The 15,294-nt window shown below is 37.0% G+C and overlaps 1 protein-coding gene across 5 annotated transcripts in view; it reads left to right on the top strand.

Moving 5' to 3' along the window:
- ush2a (Usher syndrome 2A (autosomal recessive, mild)) overlaps window positions 1-15,294 on the top strand; it is a 400,820-nt gene that overhangs the window by 301,932 nt on the left and 83,594 nt on the right. For all 5 annotated transcript variants that reach the window (XM_061879051.1, XM_061879076.1, XM_061879060.1 and 2 more), the window contains exon 67: window positions 7,423-7,621. In XM_061879051.1, coding sequence (XP_061735035.1) covers window positions 7,423-7,621 — 199 coding nt within the window. The remainder of the gene's footprint in view (window positions 1-7,422; window positions 7,622-15,294) is intronic.

Genomic DNA, 15,294 nt, shown 5'->3' with positions numbered 1-15,294 from the left:
TAATAGAGATCCATCTGGATTCATGAACTTAATTCTCAACATTTTTTCACAAAAAAAGAAATCTTTTACATCAATATTTATGGAACATATCCACAAAAAAACTAGCTGTCAACACTGAATATTGCATTGTTGCATTTCTTTTCACAGTTAATGAACTTACATTCATATTTTGTTGAATAATTATTAAATAAATATATTTATAAAGGATTTTTGAATTGTTGCTATTTTTAGAATATTTTACAAAAATCTCACGTACCCCTTGGCATACCTTCAAGTACCCCCAGGGGTACGCGTACCCCCATTTGAGAACCACTGTCCTAAATTAACAAGCCTATACATTATCAACTTATCATTAGTGTGAATGACTTACTGCAGTTGATATTTTCATCGGTGACATAACATGATTTGTTGGACAACATTCTTGGCAAAGTTGGTAGAGTGGCCGTGCCAGCAATCTGAGGGTTACTGGTTCAATCCCCACCTTCTACCATCCTAGTTGCGTCCGTTGTGTCCTTGAGCAAGAAACTTCACCCTTGCTCGTGATGGGTCGTGGTTAGCGCCTTGCATGGCAGCTCCCGCCACCGTCATTTTTGCGAGGGCTGTCTCCGTGGAGGGATTTGCCCTGAAACCAGACTGAAAAGGTTCACAGACATTGTTAGACACTAAGTATTCATTTAGCTGCCGTGCAACAATTTTTTTCAAGGATTTTGAAGATAAAGGGAAGGTGGTAGTTTACCATGAAGTCCGGATCGAGGTTAGGTCTTTTGAGCAGAAGATTAATAACCGCTTTTTTGAATGCTACGGGACCAGTGCCAGGGGAAAGTGGTAAGTTTATAATATTTAGCACTGATGGTCCAAATATTACAAACAGCTCCTTGATATGTTTCCCAGACAGTTTTTGTTTTGTCACGTTTACACATCGCAGGAGTTACTCTAATGTTATTTTATCAAAAAGAGAGACTATTTTGGAAGTCAATATCCGCCGTATATGCATTCGTATCCGTGTTAATAGAACCCAGTTGTAGCTGGGATGCGTTGTTTTTAATCTCCTTTCTAATGAGTTAAATTTTCTTATTAAAGAAATTCATCACGTCATCTGCCGAGTGGATGGAGCTATTGGGAGGAGTCCCTTGTTGGGTTAGCCATGCTACTGTACTAAACAAATATTAAGGATCATTTTAATTGAGGCGGATGAGATTGGAGTAGTAATTAGCTTTAGCAAAGGTAAGCATGTGTTATTACCATGCTAGAAAAACTTCAAGATAGTGGCACGCCATTTGCGTTCCGGCTTTCTACATAATTGTTAAAGAGCTCTAGTTTCTTCTGTTAACAAGGGGGTACACCTTTTAGAGGCCTTTTAGCTTTAGTGGTGCTAAACTATCAATGGTGTCGCGCAGGGCATCGTTAAAGTTGTTAGTGAGGCTATCGATAGAGCCCACATAATTTAGGAATGGTACCATTACCGAAGGCAGTAGGCCAGCAAGAGTCATAGTTGTGACTGCATTAGTGTTGCGGCTGTTAACGTATTTTTGACACTTACATGTGCTGGCTCTAGCGAACCCGAAAGGGATAAGCGGTAGAAAATGAATGGATGCATGTGCACTGTAATGTACCACAAAAATTTCTTTTTTTTTTTTGTAGATAATTTGCGAACAATATTATCATTAAAAATGTACGTGAAATTCTATAACATGTATGCAGGGAACTCAGAAAATGTTCTGTAGCCACGCCTCCTCTGTAATATACTTCCTGTGTTGTGACCTGTGTTGTGACCTCTGTTCACTATCCGCCACACCAAGAACATACATTCTCGCTGGCTACAAATAAATACTTTAAAACTACAACTGATTTGGAAGTAACAGTGTTCGGATTCTAATCATCCAAATATGATTCGCAGCAAGGGTGGACAGCCGTAAACGTTGTGGCTCGGAGAGTGAACGGAGGTAAAAACAATTAAGATAGCTAGAAGGTTAAGCTAACTAGTGAGCTTGTTTCGGTGCTCCTGACGTCTCTCAGTCCTGCAACTTGGCGCGTCGTTTAGGCACGCGGAACAGCGAGTACTGGCCATATTTCAAGACTTAGAATACATAAAAAAGAGAAAAACATGTGTTCTTGCTTTACATAGGGATTGTGAATTGTGAACAATTCAACCCAAAAGTGCAGAATCACTTAACAATATATAAAATACAATTTAAAAAAATTCAAATATTAAGCATTATTACAAAAAACAAAACACAAAAGTTGTGTACTAAGAAGTACATTTACACAACTACATTTTCAGAAGTTGGAAAGTCTTTTTTTTTAACAGATCTGGTTTTAATTGTGTGTCTTGTATGTTTGAGTTAGGTCTTAAAAGGTAAAGATAGGCTAAGTTTGATTGAGCTCCATAAAGGCCTCTTGAACATTGTTTTATCCTAATTACCGCAATTATTGTGTGCATACCTGTTTGCTCACAACTGTTCTTTCTTCACATTTTTTGTCTGTGGATGTTTTGCTGTTTCCATGTCAGAACAAGCTGCATATGCTCTCCCTCCTGTATGTGAGGCCGTAGAATCGCTGAGTCCACCTGATGTTTGTGATAGCATCCATAATAGCTTCACACAGTAACTTTCCTCTGCTATCTCTCTAGCTGTAGCTGAGCTGATATCACCACAACAATTAATTTCGCCGGCTTAGCACAGATGAAAGCTCCAGTTGAAAAGTGTCTGTCTTGCTTTTATAGCTGATTGAACACGTATTATTATTTGCTGAAAAGTTACATAAAGAGGCCAATGCATCACCAGGAGAGGTGTATGGTGTCCAATGGAACTTTGCTCAGTTTGCTAGACGAATTGATGAGAAGATGTGGAGTATGTAATGAACGAAGACTTAAAAGAATAATGACATAAATGGTTCACAGAGTCTTAAAAAAGGGTAAATATATAAACTATTCAGGAAATGCCTCAAAATTATGAGATGTTCTCATGATTATGTTGCTGTTTTCAGTCACAGTGAGTGGCTGAGTGCTAACATTATTAGAGTGAGTAAATGTTGTTTTTACAAATGCCAGCCATATGTTATTTACTTTGTCTCCTTCTGTGGAAAAAAAACACCAATCAGCACGTGTTATAAAAGTTGGCATCATTTTCCATTCATGCCTCCTTCACATAGTGGAACTAATGGGGAATAATCAATTTCTGTTGAGAAAGATGGAATGGAACTACTTTATTAACAACATATGTGAGAATGCCACAAGGCTCAAAATGTAACTATTCTAATTCATTTTTGACTGCAAAGGCAAATTTTAGGTAATATTGTAACATTCTTAACTGTCAGTCAATTTTAAAAATAAATTAACCACTGTTAATAATGAAATGTAATGTAAGTCACCCTAAAGTTTAAATGTTACACTTGAAGATATGCTTTGGTGTAAATGTTGCATTAATTTTCTGCCTGCAAAGGGTTTGTGTGTAGAGGGGTTCTTTTTAGATTGCAAATGAAACCCTCTACACCCCACCCGCTGCAAAAGTAAATGGTAAAAGTACCAGAATGTGTCTTTAGAAAATGTACAACTGTTAAGAGGAGGACAACTGGAAGAGGAGTTAGTGCGTCTGCCTCACAATACGAAGGTCCTGGGTTCGATCTTGTGCTCGGGATCTTTCTGTGCGGAGTTTGCATGTTCTCCTCGTGACTGCGTGGGTTCCCGCCGGGTGCTCCGGCTTCCTCCCACCTCCAAAAACATGCACCTGGGGATAGGTTGATTGGCAACACTATATTGGCCCTAGTGTGCGAATGTTGTCTCTGTGTTGGCCCTATGATGAGGTGGCGACTTGTCCAGGGTGTACACCGCCTTCCGCCCGATTATAGATGAGATAGGCTCCAGCGCCCCCCCGCTACCCCAAAGGGAATAAGCTGTAGAAAATGGATGTATGGATGGACAAACATCAACGCATGTTTTTTCCCACTCTGTTGAAAATAAACTTCTTGAATTTTATGTACATTTCACCGGTCACAACATTAGGTATATTTTGTGTGGCGTACAGTTTCGCAAAGCATTTCTACCCCTGCATGTCAGATGTCGGTGGTAGTGTGTGCATTCCGCGATTAGATGAAAATAATACTTTATTCTACCTTCTTCCTCCCTCAAATCTAGTCCTCAAACTATGTACTAATGTCGCAATCATACTTATAGGCTAAGTTTTTCGGCTAATCCAATTTTGTACTAGTCAATGTTGTCAAAACAGTCTTGTGTAAAGGAATGACATGGGAGGCCGCTGGCAGCAGTCTCTGTACAGCAGAGGTGGAGGAGGCTGGTAGAGAGCATGTACCAGAATGCACACAAGTATGTCTGTCAATGTATGACGTCACAAATAGCCCATGTTTTATGAACATGAACCTCATGATTTGATGCTTTGGCATTGTTCAACATGAGTATCCAACATTTATAAGTCTGAAAATAGGAAAATGATCATAGGTCCCTTTTAACAGAAGCAGAGATCAACCTATACTTGTTGAACTGAAATCTTAAGCATTGTGCTGACAGATGATACAGTATGTGCATCATAGCAGTTGGAACACTGCACAGGGTTTTTTTCCCCTCGCAATATTGGCGAAATTCCAGGTTTCAGGACCTCAGTAACCTCAGACTTTCCAATATATTACCTTGTATAATAAAGTATTGGTAACAAAAAAGGGATATCAATGATAGATGTTAGATTATTACGTAGAGGAGAAATGTTTCCGTTTATCCAACCACCACTCAGCGAGTTCTCTATCCACCCCCAATATACAAGCACAGTAAACAACAAACTCAATCTCTTACACATCCCTGTTTCACTCATGTAACGCTCGTGCGCATATACACACACAGACACACGCACGTGTGCATATACACACATGCACACACTGCACAAAACCCAATGCACACAGTCAAGGCAGAGGGTGGATGGGGAGTAACTTGGATTAGTTTGTACAGCAGTGAAAATTGGCCAAACACTCCCAATTATGGGACAACGTGGGCTAACCTAATACACCATTGCAATTACCTGGCATCCGCACCTCCTCGTCCACATACACACGCCTGGAGGCCGACGGACACACACAAGCGCACACCTGCCGTGACAACAGAAGGTGCTGATCTAATACGCTTGGTCACTTAGAGAGGTTGGAAGAGCGATTGGTTCCTTCTTTGTCTTCAAATGCTCCTGTCCTGTTGCCTCTGCTATTTGTCTGCTGTCATTCCTGTGATAGAAACACCACCCTGCCCCAGCCTGTTGTCTTCATCTTTACTCCTTCTTCACCCTCATCTTCTCCATTGTTTGCACTTACAGCTTTTCTTCCATCATTACCTTTGCATGTCTGATGAAGTGTGTACCGTATGATTTGTACCCAAATGTATGTACTGTGATTAATAGAAGCCAAATATATTGTTTGGATTACTTTTTTTCAACATTTCTTTATAGGTTTTTTAGACACATAATTGAAACAAGTTATCAAATACACATCAAATGTGCTGTTTTTACCCCAACAAGTAAAATTAATAATAATAATAATAATAATAATTAAACAATGATAATAATAAAAATAATACATAAAGTAGAAACCCCAGACAGAATTCAACATAAAACCACAAACATCTGCATTCCTGATTGGCCTTAGAAAGATATAGCAAACCCACAAGCACACAAAAGGCCCATCAATCACCCATATTTTATTTGTGATTCAGCAAGGGTTAATTTGGAGATCAGTTTCTTTTATATATCTCAGAAAAGCACACCACAGCTCCTGAAACTTTGTCGAACAACAATTCAATGTCAGCCTAATCTTTTCCAGTTTGAGAAAATACAGAACATCTTTAATCCAGCAGGTGTGGCAAGGATGTGCTGCTGCTTTCCAATTTGTATTTGTATAACTTAAAAAAAGTGTATTTATGATTGAAACAATAATGCAAATGCTCTGTTCAATCCACTGCTGAGTTTTCTATTGTGGTTGTTGCAATGTCTAAGAAAGCATATAACCGACACTGTCTCTAATTAACACTGGGTCCAAAAAAACGTTCACATTGGTAACAGCTGTGGCTGCAAGCAACTTCCTGATGTTAGTAGGTGTGGAAGTAAGCATCATGAACAGTCAGCATCCAGCAGATGTATGTACCGCTGCATGCGTTTTAAAATATTGGTTTCACGATTTAGGTGTTGGTGCGAAACTCATGCGCATTTTACTGTACTAGCTGCACTGTTGTCGACAACACACTCATCAGCGGTTTAATAGCAGTTTTGTCTTCACCTCAATTCCAAAATTGCTTCTGTTAGTGCTTTGTTGTCCAATATACTCGGGAACAAATGATCATTCAAAAGAGTAAAGATTTAAATTAGAACTGTGTTTTTATTTCTACTTTCTCATGCACTGCAAACAGTTATTTTAAGTGGAAAATATGATAAACAACATAGCTGGTTTTTCAAATTTCATATTGTTTTATAGAAAAACAAGCAGCTTAGGTACGCCTTCCTTTAAGTTAGGCCTATCAAAAACTTAACACAAGTACTTGGAAGTAGTTAGTGTGTCACTGTGGCGTTGTGGTTTTGAAATTATATACAAACAAACCTAAGAAAAAAGTCAAATTGAACCCTGCCTCAATAGCAAAAATGTGATAAAATACTTACTTATAATTACTTTTTCCTGGTTAAATATAAGCTAAGTGTTAAACTTTTGCTGGCACATTGTGTCCGTGTGTATATACCACCACATACCTGTGTGTTTGTGTCTCTCTTTAGCCGAAGTAGGAGTGTTCTAATTGCATAGCACTGTGCGGGACAGGTGGGGGAAGTGTCCTTGACAGTCTATTAAGGCAGGATATCCCTGTTGCCACTAGCAGCAGATTGCCCAGCAATTCTATGGTTTCACTTTCATCCGCCGGTAGCCTACTGATATCACTCCTAGAATTCACAATAACCGGGTCCCCTGAAGTTGTTGTGTATACATTGTGGATTGTTAAAAGTTAGGATTTAAGTCGTACTGTGGGGTGTATAGTTGTAAGTTGCAATTACTTGCACATGTAAAAATGCCAAAATATTTACTAAAAAATGCGTTGCATATCCAGCGTGTAAACTTTATTTTATTTTTATTTCATATGTCTGTTTGTGCATAAAATTTAGAATACATAAAATGTAATGCCACAGTAACACCATTTTAAAAAATGCAACATAAAACATGGTTCCATAAGTACTACCACATTTTCCATCCATTTTCTACAGCTTATTCCCTATGGGGTCGCGGGGGGCGCTGGTGCCTATCTCAGCTACAATCGGGCGGAAGGCAGTGTACAACCTGGACAAATCGCCACTTCATCGCAGGGCCACATTTTTCCAATAATAATTAAAGTTCCATAAAGAAATGATAGTATTAAAATGGAATGTTCTTCTGCCATTGTATCTGTGTGTTTAGATGGTGGCACTTACAGTTCAAGGAGTCCCAGAGGGGGTGCATTCTCCAGCAGTAAAAGCCTTGAGCCCCTCTTCTCTTCTTGTGAGCTGGATCCAACCTGCACATCCCAACGGAAAAGTGCTTTGGTATCACCTGAACCAGACTGGTGTCGGCACCATATTTACACACACTGATGCACCCGGGAATCACACCGTGTCTGGTAAGGCATGTTTTGTCCCATTTTCTTCCCCATGACCGTCCTTTTTTATTGTACCGCTCTCCAAATTAGTTTTTTTATCGGCTTCTCATCCCCTTGTTTTTGTTCTCGTACCTATTCCATCTTCTCTCCTTCACTTTGTCATTTTTAAACCGTCGTCTTGTCTGTTAACTCCTCCTCCTATCCTCCCTCTATCTGTTACTTTGTAATGCATTTATGTATTTATGTGTGCTGCTTTGTGGAAGGCGTCTAATGACTAAATATACATCACATTTCCACTGCATACTCTCTCTCCCATTTCCTTACCCGCACAAACACTAACACATGCAGAAATTTGCAATTGTGGTAGAACCCAAAAAAATACAAAATACTCCAAAACCCTTTTCCAAGTGCCGCCATATTGGTTGTACTGCTGCATTCCTCAATAAGTAGCACACAGGCCAAATACAGATATCCAATATCACCCATATAGGGAAGTAATGCAGTCTTACAGAAAACTCTTCATCAAAGGGGCGTAGTGATGTAAACTATGGCTTACGTAACAAACATTAGCTTTGTGTTTCCCGAAAGAGACAAGCGGTAGTAAATGGATGGATTAATGTTAATTGGCGAATTAGCCAATGATAGTGTAGCTACTAACTTTGGCTAATATTTAGGAGTTTAACGATTCTTTTTAACGATTTGATTTAGAATTTGCGGTTGTAGAGACTGTTTTCTGGGGGGGGTTTTAAACAATACGGTCCGACACGATTAAGTGAGGTGAAATCGATTCAGTAAATTTTTACCAAAAACGATTCACCCAGTGTGACTGTGAAATTAATACTGGATACTGGACACCGCAGGTGAAGTTTCCTATATCCATTCATGGTATTTCTTGTAAGGGACTTCGATATCAATGAATTATGAATAAAAAAAAAAGCAAACTACAATTAATGGACAATTATGCATTCATATCTTATTTGAATAAAGTGCAATCAATACTTTAGGTTGAATTAATGCTCTTATTTTCGACATTCAAGATATTTCCAATAAAAGTATTTTCTAGTATCGTTGAAATTGATACCTTGCCTTTGAAATCAATGTTGGAGCAATATCCATCTTCCGGAAGGCCGACTTGCCGAGCACAGATCGCTCAACTTGAAATTCTGGAATAGAAATCAATCTATCGATATATCGCTCAATCATTAACCCCTACTATTATTGAATGTATAGCTTATCGTAGGAACATCACTGCACATTGTTAGTTGCTTCTCTGGGACTACTCTTGTATGTGTGCATGCGTTTCAAGCATACAGTATACGTGTGGACCAGACAGCAGTGAGGAAACAAGCATGAACACCAGACTATTTCCTCGGGCTGATGAGCTATTTTTATTCAATATAATTAGGAACTTTGAAAAATATAGATATCTAAAAAAAATGTTTACATAAGCTAGTCAGTGGTTTTGTATTAAAAAATGTAATTTTAAGCAAGTTTCAAACAGCCTCTTTAATGGAGGAGATACACTGTCAGTGGTTGGATAGTTTGATAGGTAACACTTACTCTCTAAACACTGGGAATAAGGTTGAATGACCAATAAAGGCAGATGGTAACATTTACCGTTATAGTATGTTTTATTAAACTATTATTTAAATGTTCTTATATTTATATTTATGTTATTTTAATTGATTATTATTATTATTTGTACTTATTTTTATGTTTTACAATACTGGCCTTTACAGTATCTGCTGAAAAAAATTCTAGCCCTTAGACAAATGTAATTTAGGACCCAATGTGTTTATACATTTAGTTCACGCAGCGATATAGCAGCTGCAGGCCCTATACCATCAGTCATGACACAAACCTTTGAACACAATTAAGTAATTTAAGGAAAAGTAACCCTCAAACTCAAACTTTATTTATATAGCACTTTTCATACACAGGCTAGTGGCAAATACACACTGCACTACCTTTGAGGCATCCACGCTGGAGAATAACAAAAATTAATGTCATCTAAAAAAAAAAAGAGTATAAAATATATTTAAATATAAAATATAAATAATATAAATATTGCAATAATAAGTTAATACAAATTATCAGTAAAAAACCTGATTAAAATGGGGTGTCTTTAGCCTTCTTTTTTTTTTCTCTGGCAAGCTGTTCTGGGGGTCATACTGGCCCAATTCCACCTCACCGTGGGTCTTTGTTCTGGTATTTGGTAAAGCTAAGAGGGCAGTGCCAGAGGACCTCAGGATTTGCAAGCATTGATACGGTAAAAGCAGATCAGATAAATAAGAAGACGCAAGGCCATTAAGACATTTACAAAATAGTTATAGAACTTTAAAATCGACCCTGAAGCGGATGTGAAGCCTTTTCAGCGACTGTAAAACTCGTGTAATGTGCTCCCGCCTTATGGTCCATGTCAGCTCGCATCAGCTGAGTTTTGGAATAATCGTAGACTTCTGATATTCTTTTTGGGAAGGCCACAGAGCAGGGCATTACAATACTCTAACCTTAGAAAAAAATGACTGTGTTGGTTTAAAATAGTGTAATTTTGGTAAACGTTTCTCCCTCAGGTCCTCAGGACCTATAAGTAAAACGTCTGTTTTGTCCTGGTTGAGCTGTAGGAAATTCACTGCCATTCATGACTAATGCAGTTAAAAAGGGTATCTATCAATTTAAAACTATTTTCTCCAAAGAGATCGTAACGATAGCTGAGACAGAAACCAAACACATTTTAAAGCAGGGGTATCCCACAGCCTACAGCTTGTTTTTTCGGGGCCCTCAGCATATTGTAAAAATTAGTTTGATTCCATATTAATTAGGTATATCTTTGGATATTGCTCTAATTTTTGCTTTTTCACCAGTAACACAAATCTAAGTTGGCGGTTTTGTTCTTATAGCTTATCATATATTGACATACATTAGATTGGTTTTAGCGTCGTTAATGAGCAAACTTTGTCAATTTTCCCCTCGAATCTTTCCATTTTGTGTACAGCCAACAGAAGAAAAAGATTGGTTTGAAGGACTGTCAATACAAGATAGCCTAGTAAACTGTTACAACTACATCATCTCTGTTATCACACTTAGGGATCATACTAATCTACAGCATTTTTGCAACTCACTCTAGTTGCATCTTTATAAACTTAATGGCTTATTTTAAGTAATTCTGTTTTGAGATATTCTACCAAATTGGTGTCATTTGATTGTTGCAACTCTCAAAAAACATTTACATTTACAGTATATCCTTTTCCAATTGTAAATCTGATAATACACATTATGAAATATCGGTACTCACTTTTTTTATTGACCCAACTCAGTAAATCATATTACATTTTTAAACACGTTCCTATTCAAATGAGAAGACTCATTTGAATAAGAGGTCTAAGAGTAACAGGAGTGAGTATTTAGCATACACTTGGCAATCTACTCTACATGAAATACAGCTGCATGGTATGTATTTTGACAAGCACATTACAGTGGTTCAACAAAAAAAACTTATTTAAAAAACAAACAAAATTAAACTAATAATTTTGGTAACAGGACTATGCTGAGTCCTATACAATAATAGTACAATCAAAAATATACAGTACATAAATATAAATGAATGAACCTACTTTTGGTCTGCGGAAAATCTGAATGATGCAACTTCCTGTGGAATATTACACATTTTTCAGTAGGGGTAATGTGTTAGGGAAGTGCAATTCAACTGGCGGCTCGGAGGCCAAATCCGGCCCAGGTTTGAAACCATTACAGCCCTTTGATTCATTTTTGTAACATATTCCTAAAACACTACAGTTCTCCTATTGTATAGAGGAACTTTGACCACTGTCAACACGTTGGACATCATTGCATCAACATGTTAAATGTCCACTGCAGATGAGGCTGGTTCTCAACACAAGAATAATATTGAAGGGAGAAGTCAGGTGCCAACCCTAGAACATAGCACCCCAAGGTTATTAGCTCTCTGGAAATGTGTACCCTAGCACAGTTTTAGTGATTTTGTTAGTGTAACCGTAATGAGTAAAAACACAGGTACAGGGACAATAAAGTGAGAATTTTTACTTAATTATTTTTTGGGGGTTTTCACAAAAATATTGGGATAAGGAGTGACACAAATATGTAAAAGATAATTGTGTACATTTCTAAAGGATTTAAAAGGTTATATTTTATGGTAAAATCTAATCTTAGGAAGCAAGGACAGACAATGATATTATTACATTACAGTGTCCAAGATAGATTAAATTAATCTTTTGAATTATGTTTACTATTTAGTAGGGTTGTGAATCTTTGGGTACCACACTGTTCGATTTGATTATTGTGGGTAACCATTCGATTCAGAATTGATTCTTGTTTCAAAACGTACTATGTTTAGCTACGATCCTCCATGAAATAGATCAACAGCTGTGATACATTTCTGTATTACTTAAAAGAAAACTGGTTTTGTTTAATAAAGTTCCACTTAAACATTTAATAAAGTCAAATACAAATAAGGCAACAAAAACAGTATCCCACATTTCGGTAAATCTATACAGAAGATATGGGTATCTACATCAACAATATGACTTGCCTGAGTGGTTGGACAGGACAGATTTAGAAAAAGAAAACAAATGTACATTCTTAGAATCAATTTTTTAATCGATTAAGAATTGTAAAAAAATAATAATCACGATTCATTTGGAATAATTTTTTTTTTGACACCCGATCAATGTGCAGGACATTCTGGTTAATGAAAAACATTAATTTTACAGTCAATTTTATTGCGCATTTATACATTTTATTACCAGGGCATCAAATTGCAGTGATTTGGTGGAATGGCTCATTCATATCTATTGAGTAAAGTGGCTGTACGAACATTAATTACATGACAGGTATGTTGCGGACACAGGCCCACCTTTTTTAATCAGTAAAGTAATTTTATCCAATCAGAGCTCACTTCATCAAAAGAACCAGACATTAGGTGTCAAGCACAGCCCGGGTCTCCTCGTGTGAGTGTACCCTTCTCTTAAGTGTGCAAGTGACTCTTTAAAATGCAAACACAAATAAATAAAGTCAACTAAAAAGTATGGTATCAGTCTTCCATCACAGGCAACAGCTTTGCAAGGAACCAACACACTATTGCCATGGTCTCTGTGGTTAGTGTGTGTGCACCATGCAAACATTGGCAAACATAAATAGTAATGGGCAGTAATACTGTAAAGGCCTATTGTGCCAACATGTGCATGTAGCCCCGCGTATACAGTATACACACACACACAAACACACACACACACACTCTGCCTGAAATATCCTTAGGGAAACCCTGCACACCCAACACTGTCTCGCTCTCTGTTAACTCTGTGTATCTGCTGTCTGACACATTAAAGGAGAGCTCATCAACAATGCTCAGAAATTTACCAGCTTTCCATAAGTACATACATTTTATTGCAAAAAGGCTTTGAGTGGTGTCAGAACAAACAAAACAAAACAACATCAAAGGAGACATGCTGTATAGGTTTCAGTAATGATTGCTGCTGTTTAAAGTGACACTTTTCATCTTAACGCACAGTACTCCCAGGTTTGTCATAACACACATACGCCACAGCAACATTATATAACGATAATATAAAAATAATAATAACAATAATATACTATATATATATACATATGTATATATATATATATATATATATATATATATAATTTTTAACAATTAGCATTTTGTAAATTGTATTAGAATAAAATCATTGATTTGATGACCTGTGTGTCAAACTGTGCCACTTAATTTCTCTATACACTCAACAATAACACATTTTGCAAGTAGGGCAAAATCTCATATTCATTATCAAATCCGAGTAATTGCTTAACACGCCCAAGTATGTTTCTGCTTACAGTTGAGCAATGATTTCCTTCAGGAAAAGTAACAAATAGGCTTGTTATTAATAGCATTTTAGCTGTTTGCAATTATTACACTTCATAGAAAGAATTAAGCACTGCTGTTCAAAAGTACCCCATGTGAATCGATATTAAACATTGCCGTCATTAGCTCACGATGAATGATTGCCTGCAATTATATAGATTATGGCATTAATCATGTGTTTAATTGGCCTTTTGTGGGCTCATTATTAATTCACAAAGGCAGGGAATAGAGTATGTTATTTTATTTATTAATGATTTCTATCTTTTTTTACGCTGGCTGCAGTGTGCTTTCTGATTGGTCTGTGTTACAGCAAAGGTGTCAAGTGTATAGACATGGTGCAATGGCATGAGACAGGAACTTTTCTTTTCATGTAACCATCCCCTCTCATCAGTGTCAGTGTAAAAAAACAAAAAAAACACTGTAACTTCCGAATGAATTCTACTGTGAGCTACTGAAAGAAAGAAAAATTAGATGCGGCAGATATTTGACAGATTTCCGTCCCTTTCCCGTGTTCATAGCACGGATATCTTAGGTACTGTCTGTGCTCAAAAACATTCTACAGAGTTTTTACATCTGCATTAATTCATAAAATTGAAATGTATAATTGAAATGTGTTTTCTCAACAACAACACAGTACTTGACATTATAAAGATCTCTTGTGGAAATAAAGGGTCTGTAATATGGGGTTAGTGCTTGTCACATTATTGCATCTTTAATAATGTGATACAGTAACATGATACCATGCATTTTGCTTATATGTTTGTGTCTTTACACTGATAAAATGACAATATTATTCACATTCACATTCATTCCAACATTGACAACACTAATAACTGTTTTTACTGATGTCCTTACTAATACAAAATGCATGCTTTAAGGCAATAGGTAAAACGTTACTTATTTACTTCCTAATTTGGAATGTCTGTTTTCTTTGTATATTTGTATCTATAGGCTAGTGTATGCATACATCTGATCTCAGTGTTCTTAATTCAATAGAATTCACTTTATTTTGAACATGTTCAAACTTCACAAGCACACATTTTACTGAAGTGATCAACCGTTCAACTCAAGGGAATGGGTCAAATGCAGAGGACAAATTTCACCACACCTATTGTGTGTGACAATCATCGGTACTTTAACTTAACTTAACTTAACTTAACAGGAGTGGAAAGAAGCAGAGCTTGTCTGGTCCCACTCCTGTGCCATAAGCAGCAAACAAAATTTGAGACACATCCCAGAGCCTCAGACAGGAAGTTTAACTCTCCAAAATTTAGAAGATGTGGTATTAAAGCCCTCTCTTTCTTTCCGTTATTCTTCTTCCAGTTCATGATTTTGTGAATCATTTGCAGACATAAATCTAATGTTATTCTTGGTTTCTTACACTTTGCTATATTTTCATTACATTTGTAATTTCTCATGTAATTTCTCTGTTGTTTCATTCACCCTCATGTCGCCTATCTGTGGCTCCTTATGTTGTATATCAGGTGACAGTTGGCTCCATTTTCTTGTCATATTATCTGACGCCAACAAGCAATGGCAAACTGTCAATAAAATTCAATTTCGGGTCAGTTATTTTTTTTGACTCTCGCAACACACATACTGTAGTCTCATAGCAGCTCTTTAATAAGAGGTCTCTTTTTTGTTCTACATATTAGTCAAAGGTTTCACTGTTCTTACAATTACTGTCATAGCATTGTCACATCACAATGCTCTCCACCCGTTTTTCACTTCTCGGTGATCACTGTTAAAATGATTGAAGCTTCCTCTCTTGTTTCATAATCAGGCATATAAGCACACG

This window comes from Nerophis ophidion, linkage group LG02, assembly GCF_033978795.1.
Source record: "Nerophis ophidion isolate RoL-2023_Sa linkage group LG02, RoL_Noph_v1.0, whole genome shotgun sequence".
Classification (NCBI taxonomy): Eukaryota; Metazoa; Chordata; class Actinopteri; order Syngnathiformes; family Syngnathidae; genus Nerophis; species Nerophis ophidion.
This window is presented reverse-complemented; position numbering and strand designations above follow the sequence as displayed.